General features: G+C 38.9%; 1 protein-coding gene and 1 pseudogene across 3 annotated transcripts in view; one reads left to right on the forward strand and one right to left on the reverse strand.

The window, feature by feature from the left end:
• The window catches only part of LOC112822635 (splicing factor 3B subunit 6-like), a 6,391-nt pseudogene extending 5,255 nt beyond the window's left edge, over positions 1–1,136 (reverse strand).
• The window catches only part of RPGRIP1 (RPGR interacting protein 1), a 72,808-nt gene that overhangs the window by 39,714 nt on the left and 16,845 nt on the right, over positions 1–16,249 (forward strand). For 2 of the 3 annotated variants that reach the window (XM_073894933.1, XM_025870382.2), the window contains 2 exons: positions 1,988–2,126; positions 10,489–10,586. In XM_073894933.1, coding sequence (XP_073751034.1) covers positions 1,988–2,126; positions 10,489–10,586 — 237 coding nt within the window. The remainder of the gene's footprint in view (positions 1–1,987; positions 2,127–10,488; positions 10,587–16,249) is intronic. The other variant, XM_073894934.1, reaches the window with a different exon arrangement.

The following is a 16,249-nucleotide window of genomic DNA, read 5'->3' on the forward strand; positions in this document are numbered from 1 at the left end:
ATTAATATATAATTATTAATTTTATGAAAATTATTATAATTATATAATATATATACAGTTGATCCTTGAACAACATGGATTTGAGCTACATAGGTCCACTTATACATGAGGGTTTTTTGTTGTTGTTGTTTTTTAAGATTTTATTTATTTTTTTGACAGAGACACAGCGAGAGCGGGAACACAAGCAGGGGGAGTGGGAGAGGGAGAAGCAGGCCTCCCACAGAGCAGGGAGTCCGATGCGGGGCTCAATCCCAGGATCCTGGGATCATGACCCGAGCCTAAGGCAGACGCTTAATGACTGAGCCACCCAGGTGCCCCTACATGAGGGTTTTTTTTCAATAAATACAGTATTATGAATATATTTTCACTTCCTTATGATTTTTTTTCCTAATTTTTTTTTACAAAAAGTTGTAAGTTTATTCCCATAACATATTCTAACATGTGTCAAAGTTTCAAGCAGGTCCTTTTGAATCTTGAATAAGAAATTAAAACATTCAGCATTAATTAAAAATAAGAGAAGGGTGATGATGGTCATTTATGGGTTTTAGTCTAAAATGAAAATGCAGAAAACCTTTATTTTGGTGGGTATGTGTTGATGCCATATTTCTCCTTGTGAAGCTTCAATTGCTCTTCTTTTTTGTGTCCATCTTCTTTTTTTTTTCTTTTAAGATTTTATTTATTTGACAGAGCACAAGCAGAGGGAGAGAAAGGGAGAAGCGGGCTCCCTGCTGAGCAAGGAGCCTGATGTGGGACTCGATCCCAGGACCCTGGGATCATGACCCGGGCCAAAGGCAGCCACTTAACCGACTGAGCCACCCAGGCGTCCCTGTGTCCACCTTCTGAAATGCCCTGTTGACATTATAGTACAAAGCCACCAGGTGTCTGTTACAAACATTGAATCCTGAAATATGATCACGTACCTTCTTGGCATCAAAGATGTCTTCACAGACCACATAAGCTGTTTCTCTAGTTTTGGGTGTGTTCCCCACTCAGATTTGACGAATAGGTCGATATTTACCAAATATATCATACATTTCTTCAGCTGTGATTTTGTATGGCAAATTTCTTATATGTAAAATCCGATTTACTTCAGGTGGAAGTCAAATGTTACCCCTCTTGGCCACTCGCATCGCCATCTTGGTGGTCTGATAAGGTTACTGCAACAAACACTAGAATTCCTCCAGACACCTCTGGAGCTCGCTCTACTCTTTTTTTTTTTTTTTTCCCAAATTTTTATTTAAATTCTAGTTAGTTATAGTGTAATATCGGTTTCAGGAGTAGAATTTAGTGATTCATCACTTACATCTAACACCAAGTACTCATCACCACAAGTGACCTTCTTAACACCCGTCACCCATCACACTCCCTTCCCTCCATCAACCCTCATTGTTTCTCTATTGTTTGTTCTCTATCATCAAGAGTCTCTTATGGTTTCCTTCCCTCTCTTTTTTTTTTCCTTCCCATATGTTCATCTTTTTGTTTCTTAAATTCCTCATATGAGTGAAATCATATGGCATTTGTCTTTCTCTGACTGACTTCATTTAGCATAATACGCTCTAGCTCCATCTACACTGTGGCAAATGGCAAGACTTCATTCTTTTTGAAGGCTGAGTAATATTCCATTTCACACACACACACACACACACACACACACACACACACACACACACCACCTCTTCTTTATCCATTCATCAGTCAATGAACATTTGGGCTCTTTCCATAGTTTGGCTATTGCTGATAATCCTTATGGTTTTCTTAATATTTTCTTTGCTCTAGCTTCCTTTATTGTAAGAATATAGTATATAATACATATACAGAATGCATTAATCAACTGTTTATGTTATTGGTAAGGTTTCTGGTCAATAGTAGGTTATTAGTAGTTCAGTTTGGGGTGGGGTCCAGAAGTTATATGCAGATTTTTGGTGTCCCCAACCCCCATGTTGTTCAAGGGCCAACTGTAGTTATATTTGTTGTCCTTATTCTGAAGCAGATGAGCTACACTGAATGGAAGTTCTCAGGGCTTAAGAGCTCCAGCGATGACGGTTTAAAAGATCAGCAAATGGAAGAGGAAATAACATCATCGCACTCAGCAGTGATGCAGAAAGAAGCCCTAAATCCTGTAAATGGTATTGTCTTTTTTAAAATCTAATTTTCTGTTTAATCATTAGATTATTTTATCAAGTCAGTTATTTACTTTTTTTTTCATCTTGCATTGCTAAACTTTTCATGGAAAATGAGTACTGAAGACCCTAGACTTAGTTTTATGTTACAAGTGTGCCGGTTAGGCCAACCAAGGCTGGAATTCTCAAAGTAACTTTCTATGTATTTAAAACTTGTTAGCTTGCCAGTTTAGTTACCTAGCAAGTATATCTTGTGAATTAAAGTTACAAAGAAATAGGAGAAGGAGTGTGATTGGCTTATTTGGGATGTTGATCCAAATTTTTTTAATTAAGGCAAAGCTTTTTTGTTTCTTAAAAGCATTAGATAGTCCATAAGAGAGGGAAGAATTACCTAGCCTCGATCAGGAAGATGATTGAAGCTCAGAGAAGTGAGCTGGAACTGCTTCAGCCCTGAGACATTGCTAGCTTGGAAGAAGCGGTGGAGAGACGGAATCATGCTTTTGGTGGAATTTTGGGGTGGGGAAACAGGATGCAGTCTGAATCTGGGGTATGCCTAGCATAGGAAGATGTCTACCATGGGCAGAACTGGCCACTTTGGTCCAGGACCCAGAAGGCAGCAGCATTCTGAGTCTCTTATGTCCTGAGAGGTAGCACTGTGCTTTGGGCACTTGCAGGGCTGGAGAGACAAGGGCTGACCCAGTGCCCACCAGGACTCCAGACACCGGAATTATCCGACACAGCCTGTGTAACAGCTGTGCTTACTAGCTTCATGGAGATATAGCTGAATTTTAAAATGTCAACAAAGAACTGGAGCTATGAGAAAAATTGAGATCATAAGTTTTAAAAAATGTTTTGTCTTAAAATAATTTCAAACTTATATAAGAACTGCATGACTAGGACAGAGAAATTCATCTACACACCAGTTCACACAAATTCACCAACTTTTAGCATTTTCCCACTTTCTGCTTTATCATTTATTCTGAAGCATTTGAGAACAAGTTGTACATTTCATGCCCCATTACTGCTATATATTTCAGTAAGGAAAAGAAAATTATATGACCACAGTCGAGTTACCAAGTTTGCAAACTTATCATGGATACATAGTACCTAACGTCCAGTTGATTCTCAGAATTCGCTGGTTGTCTCAATAATGTCCATTATTAGAAGTCTTTTGTCTGGGCACCTGGGTGGCTCAGTTGGTTAAGTGACTGCCTTCGGCTCAGGTCATGATCCCGGAGTCCCGGGATCGAGTCCCACATCAGGCTCCCTGCTCAGCAGGGAGTCTGCTTCTCCCTCTGACCCTCTTCCCTCTCATGCTCTCTATCTCTCATTCTCTCTCTCTCAAATAAAAAATAAAATCTTAAAAAAAAAAGAAGTCTTTTGTCCCCTTATCTAATCCAGAATCATACATTGCATTTGGTCATGTCTCTTTAGTTTCCTTTAATCTGAAACAGTTCCTCATCTTCGTCTTTCCTGACAATTGACATTTTTGAAGAGTATATGATAACCCAGTCTGAATCTGGGGTATGCCTAGCATAGGAAGATGTCTACCCTGGGCAGAACTGGCCACTTTGGTCCAGGACCCAGTGGGAATACCACAAAAGTGATATTGTATCCTCCTCACTGCATCACATTAGGAGGTACATGATGTCAGTTTGTCCCATTATTGGTGATGTTAACTTTTATCACTTGGTTAGGAAAGCATCTGCCAGGTTTTTTCAAAAGTTATCATTTTTGCCTTTATAATTATTAAGTAATCTATTAGAAGATATTTTGAGACTATATAAATATCTTGTTCCTCATCAAATTTCACTTGATAATTTTGGCATTCATTTATGGGCTTTCTGACTGAATCACAAAGTCTTTACAAAATACATTGCAAATTTGGAAGTGAATCAATAGAAATTAAAGAACTGTTCAATACAGAAATTTATCAAAGGAAAAATGGGTCAAAAACAGATTAGATACAACTGAAGTGAGAATTGTTAAAAATATTCAGAATAAAGCAAGGAGAGACAACAAGATGGAAAATATAAAAGAGGAGAAGAAAGATATAAAGGATAAAATGAAGAGGTCAGACTACATATAATTAAATGTAGAAGAGAAAGAAGGGGGCAGAGGCAATATTTAAAGTGATAATGCCTTGGATTTTTCTATAAATAATAGAAGATATTAAGATTCAATAAAATGGGCGCCTTGGTGGCTCAGTTGGTTGAGCGACCGCCTTCGGCTCAGGTCATGGTCCCAGGGTCCTGGGAGCAAGTGCCACATCAGGCTCCTTTCTCAGCAGAGAGCCTGCTTCTCCTTCTCCCTCTGCTGCTCCCCCTGCTTGTGTGTGCTCTCTCTCTCTCTCTCTGTCAAATAAATAAATAAAATCTTTAAAAAGAAGTTTCAATAAAATGAAATTCAATGAAAGTAGGATAACTTAAAAAAAATCCAGATATAGGGGTGCCTGGCTGGCTCAGTTGGTGGAGCATGTGATTCTTAATCTCAGAGTTGTGGGTTCAAGCCTCATGCTGGATGTAGGGATTAGTTAAAAATATTAAAATTTAAATTAAAAATTTCAGATCTAAACATATCAGAATCAAGATGCAGAAAGTAAAATCAAATAGAAAATATTAAAAGCATTCATCTAAAAGAAAACAATAGGGGCACCTGGGTGGTTCAGTCAGTTAAGCATCCAACTCTTGATCTCAGCTCAGGTCTTGATCTCAGGGTCATGAGTTCAAGCCCTGTGTTGGGCTCCACCTCCACGCTGGGTGTAGAGCCTACTTAAAAATTTTTTTTAAATAAAAAAGAAATAAAAGAAAAAGATATCCATGGGTCCATTGGTAAGATGGATAACCGACTTGTCAATAGCTACAACTATAGCCAGAAATTAATGGCAAGATGCCTTCAGTATGCCGAAAGAAAATAATTAACTGCCAACAAAGAATTCTCTACACAACACAAATATTCTTCCAGAATGAAAACAGAATAGACATTTAAAGATAAATCAAAATGGAGAATTTGCTTCCAAGCCACATTTTAAGGTTCTTCTTTAGGCTGAAGGACACTTATCCCAGAAGGAAACACAAAGATGCAACAAGGAATGAAAAGCAAAGAATATGAGTTAGTTGAAATGACTGTATAAAGCAAAAATATCAGCTGTGGGGTTTAAAATTAAATAATGTAGTGGGTTCAACAGTAGCCCGCAAAAAGTTATGTCCATATTCTAAACCCCAGAATTTGTAAATGTTACCTTACTTGAAAAAAAGATTTTTTTGCAGATGTAACTAAGCTAAAGATCTTGAGATGTAGAAATCATCCTGGATTATCTGAGTAGACACACAGAGAGACACATGCAGAAAAGGAGGCAATGTAACCATAGAGGCAGAGTTTGGAGTGATGTGGCCACAAGCCAAAGAATGCCTGGAGCCACCAGAAGCTGGAAAAGACAAGGAAAAAAAGGAAAAGGCAGATTGTCCCCTAGAGCCTTTGGAGTGAGCATAGACTTCCCAATACTTTGATTTTTGACTTCTGGCCTCCAGAACTGTGAGAAAACAAATGTCCAATTGTTGTTGTTGTTGTTTTCTTTTCTCATGAATCTTTTCACCTCTACTTCTCTTCTGGAGATACAGACATTTCATCCGGAACAAGCTTAAGTGACTTGTACATGTTTTACGTAAGCTGGGGGCAAAACCAAGGCTAAAATAACATCTGGCCCAGCAACTAACATCACTGAAAAAGTGCATAGAAAGTTCACTCTCTCCTTACTTTATTGTAGAATGAATGACTCTACAGAAAAAAAAGAGAGAAAAAGGATAAAACGAAATCTAAGCTACATTTAATTAAATGTAGAAGAAGAGAAAGAAGGGAGACAGAAGCAGTGTTTAAAGTGATAAAGAAGTAATTCACATAGGCATTCAGAAAATGAAATCATGAGAAGAAGGGCTATTTTTTCTGGGTTCTCAGTTGTTACCCTCATTAGTTAGTTGTGGATTGCTTTCTTTGATGACTGTCAGAAGCTTCTGGATTTGAGCATTAGATTCACCTATCTTGCATCCAGAGGGGGCAATTTTGAAGTTTCAAGGCTTCACACAGCGTCTACTATACCACCAAGGAATTCTGGTCCAGGTCCAGTGTGATCAGGTTCTGTTGCTGCTGAGGGCAGTCGAGAGTTCTACACAACTGAAAGAAGTGATGGCACATCCCCATAACCACACACATCTCAGGTTACCCAGTGGTTTCTTCAGAACCTTACAAAGAACTACAGTAATTCCTATGTGTGTCAGTCCCAGATACAAGTGTATTAACTTGATTTGTGTTGGAGTCACTTTGATAGATGATTGCAGCCATCACTGGTTATGTGGCAGCATCCTAGCACCAGAGTATGTAGCTTATAGTGACTCAAGCCCTCACACAGAAGTTTCATGCTGCCGTCCTATAGAGCATTCTTTGTGAAGAACAGGTGTGCCAGCCTCTGGTTGATGACTAAAGCTGAAGAAAGCTTTTGCCACAGTCAGCCTGCACATTGGAAACAGGAAGAAAAGCCTTTTCCTCCTCCAGTGATCCTTTCCTGCTCTCTACTGACAAAACTGAACATGGTTCAGATGGCAAAGAAGAAATATTTACAGGGTCCAACTCTGTCATTGCAGAGCAGATGATGAAGTTTTTATTTTAGGCTGAGAAGCAATTAATTGATAATTGGCCTGCTGATCAATTAAAAAAAAAAAAGAGCAAAGACACAAGTTAGCAAAATCAAGAATGACTGCAAGGCCACTACAGACTCTACAATTAAAAGGGTTACAAAATAATATTATGAACTTTATGCAACTTAGATGGAAAAGACAAATTCCTAGAAAGATACAGATTACCAGAACTGACTCAAGAAGAAATAGAAGATCAGTATTGACATATAAAAAGTATAGACAAGAATTAGTCATTTTAAATCTTCCCAAATAAAAAAGTCCAGTTCCAGATAACTTCACTGATGAATTCTGTCAATATTTAAGGAAGAAAAAATGCTGATCTTTCATAGTCTCGGAGAATAGTAGAGCAAGGGAAGCTTTCTAACCGATTTGGTTATAAAGTGGTATTGTCTTGATACCAAAGCAAGCCTAAGACATAAAAAAAAAAAAAAGACAACTATAGACCACTATTCAACATGAACATAGATGCAATATCCTAAATGAAATATTAGCAGACCAATCCAGCAAAATATAAAATATAAGGTTGCTCACCATGATCAATTGAGATTTATTCCTGGAATGCAAATTTAGTTTAACAGCAGAAAATTGATTTAATACACTGTATTAATAGAATGAAAGCTTTATGATCATCTCAATAGAGAAAAAAGCATTTCAAAAAATCCAACTCCTATTCTTTTTTTGTTTTGTTTTAGATTTTTAAAAATTTATTTATTTAGAAAAAGAGTGTGAGCAGGGGGAAGGGCAGAAGGAGAGGAAGAGAGAGAATCTCAAGCAGACTGCCCTGAAGGCAGAGCCCAATGTGGGGCTCAATCCCATGACCCCAAGATCATGACCTGAGCCAGAACCAAGAGTTGGTGGCTCAACTGACTGAGCCACCCAGGTGCCTCCCAACTCCCATTCTTGATAAGAACTCTCACCAAACTAGTAGAAGGAAATTGCTTCAAACTAATAAAGAATAATAAAACCTGTAGCTAACATCCTACCATGTGGTAAAAGACGGAATGCTTTTCCCTTAAGATTGAGAACAAAGAATGGATGTCTGCTTTCACTACTCTGTTTGAACATTGTAGTAGAGATTTCAATCATGTAATAAGGCAAGAAAAAGAAATTAAAGTCATACCAGTTAGAAAGAAAGAAGTAGTGCTACCTTTATTTGCAATTGACATGATTTTGTATTTACAAAATCATAAGAAATCCACAAAATGTTTTTAAAAACTAAAAGCAAGTGAACAACATTGTAGGATATAAATCAAGATACTAAAATCAATTATATTTCCATATAGTATCAATGCACACTCTAAAGTGAAATAAAAAGTATCATCCCAAAAGAATAAAATATTTAGGAATAAATTTAACAAAAGAAATGCAGAACCTATATACAGAAAACTACAAAAGTTCCTGAGAGAAATTAAAGAAGTTTAAAATAAATGAAGAAATGTACCATGTTTATGGATTCGACCACTCATAATTGTTAAGATGGCAGTTCTCCCCTAGATTTATATAGAAGTGCAAAGAATTTAGAATGACCAAAACAAGTTTGTAAAGGAACAAAGTTGAAATTTTTATACTACCTGATTTTAAAACTTACTATAAATATAGAGTAATTCAGACAATGTGGTATTAGCATAAAGATACAGATCAGTGGAATAGAATTGTGAAACCAGAAATAAACTTTTACATTTATGGTCAATTGATTTTCCACAAAGGTCCCAGGACAATTCAATATTTAATCTTTCCATAAATGGTACTAGGACAATTGGATATCCACATAGAGGGGGAAAAAAAAACTTAGACCACTACTTCACATCACACACAAAAATTAACCAAAATATATCATAAATCTAAATATTAGAACCAAAACTATAGCATTTCTAAAAGAAAATGTAGGATAATAAACTATTTGACCTTATTAGACAAAGATTTCTTAGATATGACATCAGAAGCATGATCCATAAAATTAAAAATTGGTATATTGGACTTCAGCAAAATAAAAAATGCATGCTCTTCAAAGGATACCATTAAGACAATGAAAAGATCAGCTACAGATAAGGAGAAAATATTTGCAAATCACATTTATGTTAAAGGACTTGTATCCATAATCTGCAAGGAATTCTTGTAACTCAATAAAAAGACAACTAAATTTAAAATGGTCAATAGCGGGGGGTGGGAGGATGGTTAGCCTGGTGATGGGTATTAAAGAGGGCACCTTCTTCATGGAGCACTGGGTGTTATACGCAAACAATGAATCATGGAACAGTACATCAAAAACTAATGATGTAATGTATGGTGATTAACATAACATAATAAAAAAATCATATAGGAAATTAAAAGAGAAAAAATAAATGGTCAATAGAGGGGCGCCTGGGTGGCTCGGTCATTAAGCAGCTGCCTTTGGCTCAGGTCATGATCCCAGGGTCCTGGGATCGAGCCCCGCATCAGGCTACCTGCTCAGCAGGAGGCCTGCTTCTCCCTCTCTCTCTCTCTCTCTCTCCCCCTGCTTGTGTTCCCTCTCTTGCTATCTCTCTCTGTCAAAATAAATAAATAAAATCTTCAAAAAAATAAAAATAAAATGGTCAATAGAGGGGCACCTAGGTGGCTCAGTCAGTTAAGCATCTGGCTCTTGATCTTAGCTCAGGTCTTGATCTCAGGGTCGTGAGTTTAGCCCATGTGCTAAAAAAATAAAAAAATAAATAATAAATAAAATGGTCAATAGATTTGAGTAGACATTCACTAAAGAGCATACACAAATGGTTAATAAGCATCAAAAAGATGCTCAACAGCATTAGCCATTAGGAAAATGCAAAATAATATCGCAATGAGATACCAGTACACACCAGCTAGAATTTATATATTCTAGAGGTTGATTGTACCAACTATTAGTGAAGATGTAGAAAAATCGGAACCTCATACATTACTGGTGGGAATGTAAAACAGTACAACTGCTTTGTTTTTCTGTTTTTGTTTTTGTTTTTAAAGATTTTATTTATTTATTAGAGAGAGAGAAAGAGAGCACGAGAGGGAAGCAGGTCAGAGGGAGAAGCAGACTCCCCGCTGAGCAGGGAGCCCAATGTGGGACTCGATCCCGGGACTCCAGGATCATGACCTGAGCTGAAGGCAGTCGCTTAACCAACTGAGCCACCCAGGCGCCGAGTACAACTACTTTGAAAAACATTTGGCTGTTTCTTAAAACGTTAAACATATGGTTTACAATCCAGCATTTCCTTTAAGTATCTATCCAAGAGAGCTGGAAACATGTGATCACCCAAAGATGTGTACCAAATCCTCATAGCAGCATTATTCATCATTCAGAATAAGGAAAGATGTCTTAAATAAAAAACAAAATGTACTAGTCATAAAGAAAATATTGATAAAGTCAACTACTTTATTTTTTTAAAGATTTCATTTGAGAGAGAGCACGAATGCACATGCATGAGCACAGGGAGAGGGGCAGAAGGAGAGGGAGAAAGCTGAGCAGGGAGCCCGAGGTGGGGCTGAACTCCTTATGTGGCAAGCTTCTGAATAAGTGGATCTTTGAAAAAGAGGATTTGATTCTCAGTAAATGAAGCCAAAACCTAGGTACTCAAAACTAGTGGCCAGATAATAGATTGAAGATGTAGGTACTGGGTTAAATAGGGTGCTTGGAAATAGTTCTGTAACTGCAGCCTTTTGTCCTGCAGATAAAGAATCCTGTGAACAGTCTTCTGAAGTCAGTGAAGCACAAACTACAGATAGTGATGACATAGTGACACCGGTCTCTCTGAAATGTCCTAAGGCAGTAAGTACACCAGGGTAATCATGGAGTGTGAGACAAGGTTGTAAATAATGACATTGTGCTTAACGGCCACAAAGGTGAAAATAATCCAGTTTTATTTTTTAAATTTCTTTTAAAGATTTTATTTGTTTGTCAGAGACAGAGAGAGAGAGCACACGCAGGGGAAGCGGCAGGCAGAAGAAGCAGGGTCCCCGCTGAGCAAGGAGTCTGATGTGGGACTCGATCCCAGGACTCTGGGATCATGACCCTAGCTGAAGGCAGATGCTCAACCCACTGAGCCACCAACGGGTCCCAATAATCCAGTTTTAATGAACCCGATGGGAAATTGGAGTTATTTAGTTAAATTTACATTGTGAATGAATGGAAATGTCTTGATACAGTCTCTGATGAAAGGATCACTTTCTTGATCTGGTATAAATGAGGACTTGCTTCAATACTTCTATCCTTTATTTGGATCCCTTGCCTGCCTCCTTCATTGTATACTGTGATTCATCTCCAGCCTGAGTGATGCCCATTTCCTCAATCCACCTAAGGAGAGCAGGTTTACTTTCGGAGGCAGAGGCTAGAAAAGAGGAAAGGATTATTTGTGGGAAAGCTCAGAAAGATCATTCAGTTTCTGAAGTTTTTGACCTAATCTTTATTTATTTATTTTTCTTTAGATTTCATTTGTTTATTTGACAGAGACACAGCGAGAGAGGGAACGCAGCAGGGGGAGTGGGAGAGGGAGAAGCAGGCCTCCTGCTGAGCAGGGAACCTGATACAGGGCTGGATCCCAGGACCCTGGGATCATGACCTGAGCTTAAGGCAGACGCTTAAATGACTGAGCCACCCAGGCACCCCTTGACCTAACCTTAAAACCTGAAATTGCTGGGGCGCCTGGGTGACTTAGTTGGTGAAGTGTCTACCTTCAGCTCAGGTCATGATCCCAGGGTCCTGGGATCGAGTCCCACATCAGGCTCCCTGCTCAGCGGGGAGTCTGCTTCTCCCTCTGCCTCTGCTACCCCCACCCCCGCCCCCTGCTCGTGCTCTCTCTCTCAAATAAATAAGTAAAATCTTTCCTTAAAAAATAATAAAATAAAACCTGAAATTGCAATTATTTATTAAATATTACAGTCTCAGATCTCTTGTGGAACTGAGGATACATACACACACACAAATATATATATGACTAAATATCTGCAGATACATTTAACAATCACTGTATTAGAACCTCGTGGGGTTATAAGTGAGGTAGGAAATAAATCTCTCTCTTGAGCCAATAGAATGCTCCCTGACACATTTGTAGTTGCTCAATAAATATTTGTTGAATGAGTGACTGAATGAAAGATTGAAATCTGATTGAGGATTATGAACTTCATTAGAAACATTGTAAGTATAGTGTGACCTAGAATCAAGTGGTTAAATTATGTGATAGAAACTCTTAAGGTTTGTAAGAATTCAGAAAAGTGAAATTATTGCTGTTTTGTAAAGGTCAGAAAACTCTTCCTGGAAAGTGAGAACTTGTACTGAGGATTTGCCGGCAGCTAAAGGATATTGGAGTAGGAAGAAACCACTCAAAATCAGTAGCCTTAAACACTTAAGATAGCAAATACTTATTTTCTTCTGAACTTTTATCTCTTGTATCTTTCTTTAGCCATTACATAGTTAATATCTTGAGAAATGCTTATAAGATGGATCAGAGCCATAGGCTGTTGGAATGGGACTATAAAACCTTAGAGATCATAAAGGAGAAGATTAACTAATGTGTCCAGGATATAGAGCTAGTTAGCAGAAGAGCTGATCTCCAGTAAAAGTTTCTAAACCAAGCCACCTCTCAGATCAACCTGAAAAGCAGTCAGCTGGTCAGCAAGTTTTTGAAGTACAAGTCAGACATTACATTGAAGATATTATTCAGAATTAAAGGCTCCTAAATAAGATCTCTTTCTGGAAAACCTTTGTGGACCCAAAAGTGCTATTTGAAGAACTAAATATGAAAACTGAGCTTACTGGGGTGCTTGGGTGGCTCAGTCAGTTAAGAATCCGACTCCTGGTTTCAGCTCAGGTCATGATCTCAGGGTCTTGAGATCGAACCCCACATCAGGCTCTGTGCTCAGCGTGGAGTCTCCTTAAGATTCTCTCCCTTTCCCTCTGCCCCTCCCCTGCTTGCGCTTGCTCTCTCTCACTCTCTTAAAAAATAAAAAGGAAACTGAGCTTACTTAGCAAAAACTGAGTGTTATTATCAAATTAAATTCACAGCACAAACACATATAGTTGACCTTTGAACAATGTGGGGGTTAGGGACATGACCCCCTGCACAGTTAAGAATCCACACGTAACTTTTTTTTTTTTTTTTTAGATTTTATTTATTTGACAGAGAGACGCAGCGAGAGAGGGAACACAAGCAGGGGGAGTGGGAGAGGGAGAAGTAGGCTTCTCACCCAGCAGGGAGCCCGATGCAGGGCTCGATCCCAGGACCCTGGGATCATGACCTGACCCGAAGGCAGACACTTAACAACTGAGCCACCCAGGCGCCCCTCCCCACATAACTTTTAACTTCCCCAAAACTTAACTACTGACAACCTACTGTTGACCAGAATGCTTACCCATTACATAAACTGTCAATTAACACATATTTTGTATATGTATTATATACTGTCTTCTTATGATAAAGTAAACTATAGAAAAGAAAATGTCATTAAGAAGATCATAAGAAAAAGAAAGATTTATAGTACTATACCGTATTTTTTAAAGGTTTTATTTATTTATTTGAGAGAGAGTGTGCGCATGTGCACGTGAGCAGGGGGCAGAGCAGAGGGAGAGGGACAAGCAGACTCCTTGCTGAGCACAGAGCCCAATGCGGGGCTCAGTCCCACAACCCTGAGCTCATGACCTGAGCTGAAATCAAGAGTCTGACACTTAACCGAATGAGCCATCCAGGTGCCCCTGTACTGTATTTATCAAAAAACAAAAACAAAAACAAAACCCCAGGGGCGCCTGGGTGCCTCAGTCGGTTAAGCGTCTGCCTTTGGCTCAGGTCATGATCCCAGGGTCCTGGGATTGAGCCCTGTGTCAGGCTCTCTGCTCAGCGGGGAGTCTGCTTCTCCCTCAGCTTCCCCCCCCCCCCCCCCACTTGTGCGGGAAGGATACTTGAGCTCTTTTTTTTTTTTGCTTTCTTTTTTTTTAAAGACTTTTTTTTTTAAAGATTTTATTTATTATTTGACAGAGAGACAGCAAGAGAGGGAACACAAGCAGGGGGAATGGGAGAGGGAGAAGCAGGCTTCCTGCTGAGCAGGGAGCCCAGTGCAGGGCTCGATCCCGGGACCTTGGGATCATGACCTGAGCCGAAGGCAGACGCGCAACTGACTGAACCACCCAGGCGCCCTTTTTTTTTTTTTTTTTGCATTCTTATGAATGAAATTAAACAGTACATGTTTTTCTTTTTAAAAACTTCTTATTTTGGGGCGCCTGGGTGGCTCAGATGGTTAAGCGTCTGCCTTCGGCTCAGGTCATGATCCCAGGGTCCTGGGATCGAGTTCTGCATCGGACTCCCTGCTCCTTGGGAGCCTGCTTCTCCCTCTGCCTCTCTCTCTCTCTCTGTCTCTCATGAATAAATAAATAAAATCTTAAAAAAAAAACTTCTTATTTTGAAATAATTATAGATTTGTAAACAGTTGCACAAAAATGTACAGGCAGATGCCAGGTATCATTCACATAGTTTTTTGCATTTTTTTTTCTTTTTTGGTACACACTATTCTGAAATGTGCATTTACCTTCAGTAACATTTTGGGATTCCATCCAAGTTGATATAATTTAGCTTTTTCTAGTTCATTTCTCTTAACTGCTGATCATTATTTTGTTAAAATAATATGTGACCTTTTATTCAGACAGACATCAGTGGGCAATGCTGATTGCACTTCTATGCTATGCACTTGATATTCGTTAACTCACTAAAGCCTCACAGCAGCCCTGTGAGTTGTTAACTCCTTCTAACAAGTAATTATGGAGTACCTGTCTTAGTATTTGCCAGGCTCTGTGGACACAAAATGGTGAATAAGACAGACTTGGTTCCTTCCGTCTTGAATCCTACATTCTCCTGAGGGAAAACATATAAATCAGTGAGAAAATAAATAAGATTATTTGTTGACTTTAAATACTATGAAGAAAATAATTTGAGGGGCGCCTGGGTGGCTCAATCAGTTAAGCGTCTGCCTTTGGCTCAGGTCAGGATCCCAGGGTCCTGCTCAGTGGGGAGCCTGCTTCTCCCTCAGCCTCTCCACCCGCTTGTGCGCTCGCGCACTCTCTCTCTCTCCCTCTCTCTAGCTCTCTCTCTCTATCTCAAAATCTTAAAAAGAAAAAAAAAAGAATTTGAATAATAGTAATGGGAGGGGTTGAGGCACCTGGCTGGCTCAGTTGGTAGAGTGTGCGACTCTTGATCTTGGGGTCGTGAGTTTGATCCCCACGTTGGGTGTAGAGATGACTTAAAAGTAAAATCTTAAAAAAAAAAAAAAAAGGAAAAAAATCTTAAAAAAAAAGAAAAAAGAAAAAAATCTTAAAAAGGTTGAGTTAGGTAAGGTGTAAGGAAATACTTCTCTGAGAAGGGGACATTTAAACTGAAATTTGAAGTGTGAGAAGGTAAGAGATGGAGAGAAATTGTCTCAGACAGAGAAACTGACAAATGGAAGGACCCTGGTGTAGAAGAGAATTTGGTTTATCTGAGGTACTGGAGATCAAGAGATGGTTATAGGTCAATAAAACTGGGGGGCAAAAAAAGAAGAAGAAGAAGAAGAAGGAAAGAAAGGAAGAAAGAATAAAATTTCGTAGCCAGACTTTGTAAATGAGCCCTGACAGGAACAAATGTTTGATGACCACACCTTGTCACTTTTGTTATTGTACAACCAGGTAACTACAATAAAACTGGAAAAAGAAAAAAAAATAATGTCACAGTGAACATCTCTGTTCACATGTATCTTTGTGTATTTGGCAAATGTTTTTGGGGGATAGATTCCTAGAAGTGAAACTGCTGGTTTTAAAAGGAATGTGCACTTGAACTTTTTTTTTTTTAAAGATTTTTATTAGAGAGAGAGAGAATGGTAGAGAGAGCATGAGAGGGAAGAAGGTCAGAGGGAGAAGCAGACTCCCCGCTGAGCAGGGAGCCTGATAAGGGACTCGATCCAGGGACTCCAGGATCATGACCTGAGCCGAAGGCAGTCGCTTAACCAACTGAGCCACCCAGGCACCAGCACTTGAACTTTTGATGGATACCTCCCAATGATCAGCCCCCAAATGATAACCACTGTCACCCTATGGTGGCCTTTTCCCCCCAGAATTCTCAGTTCCTGACTTTAATGGAATGAGAGTGTCTGTAAGGGAAGGAATCAAAAGTAATTTGGAAAAATTTAGATCCAGGTGGCATAGAGAAGTAACAAAACACCTGAGGGGTACGTTAGATGCTGGGACTATGGGGGCTGGTGAGGCCGACTTGTGGTCCTAGAACACAGGGAGCTGACAGCCTGGGAGGTGCTGTCCCCAGAAGTAAAATGTGACACAAAGTAATTTAAAATTTCCTAGTGTCCACATGAAAAGTGTGTAAAGAAACAAAGTTAATTTTAATAATATATTTTATTTAACCTAGTATATCCAAGGTATTATCATTTCAATATGAAATCAATATAAACAATTGTTGAGAC

This window comes from Callorhinus ursinus, unplaced genomic scaffold (assembly GCF_003265705.2).
Source record: "Callorhinus ursinus isolate GAN/ISIS: 27379988/994484 unplaced genomic scaffold, GSC_fseal_2.0 scaffold8, whole genome shotgun sequence".
NCBI classification, from domain to species: domain Eukaryota; kingdom Metazoa; phylum Chordata; class Mammalia; order Carnivora; family Otariidae; genus Callorhinus; species Callorhinus ursinus.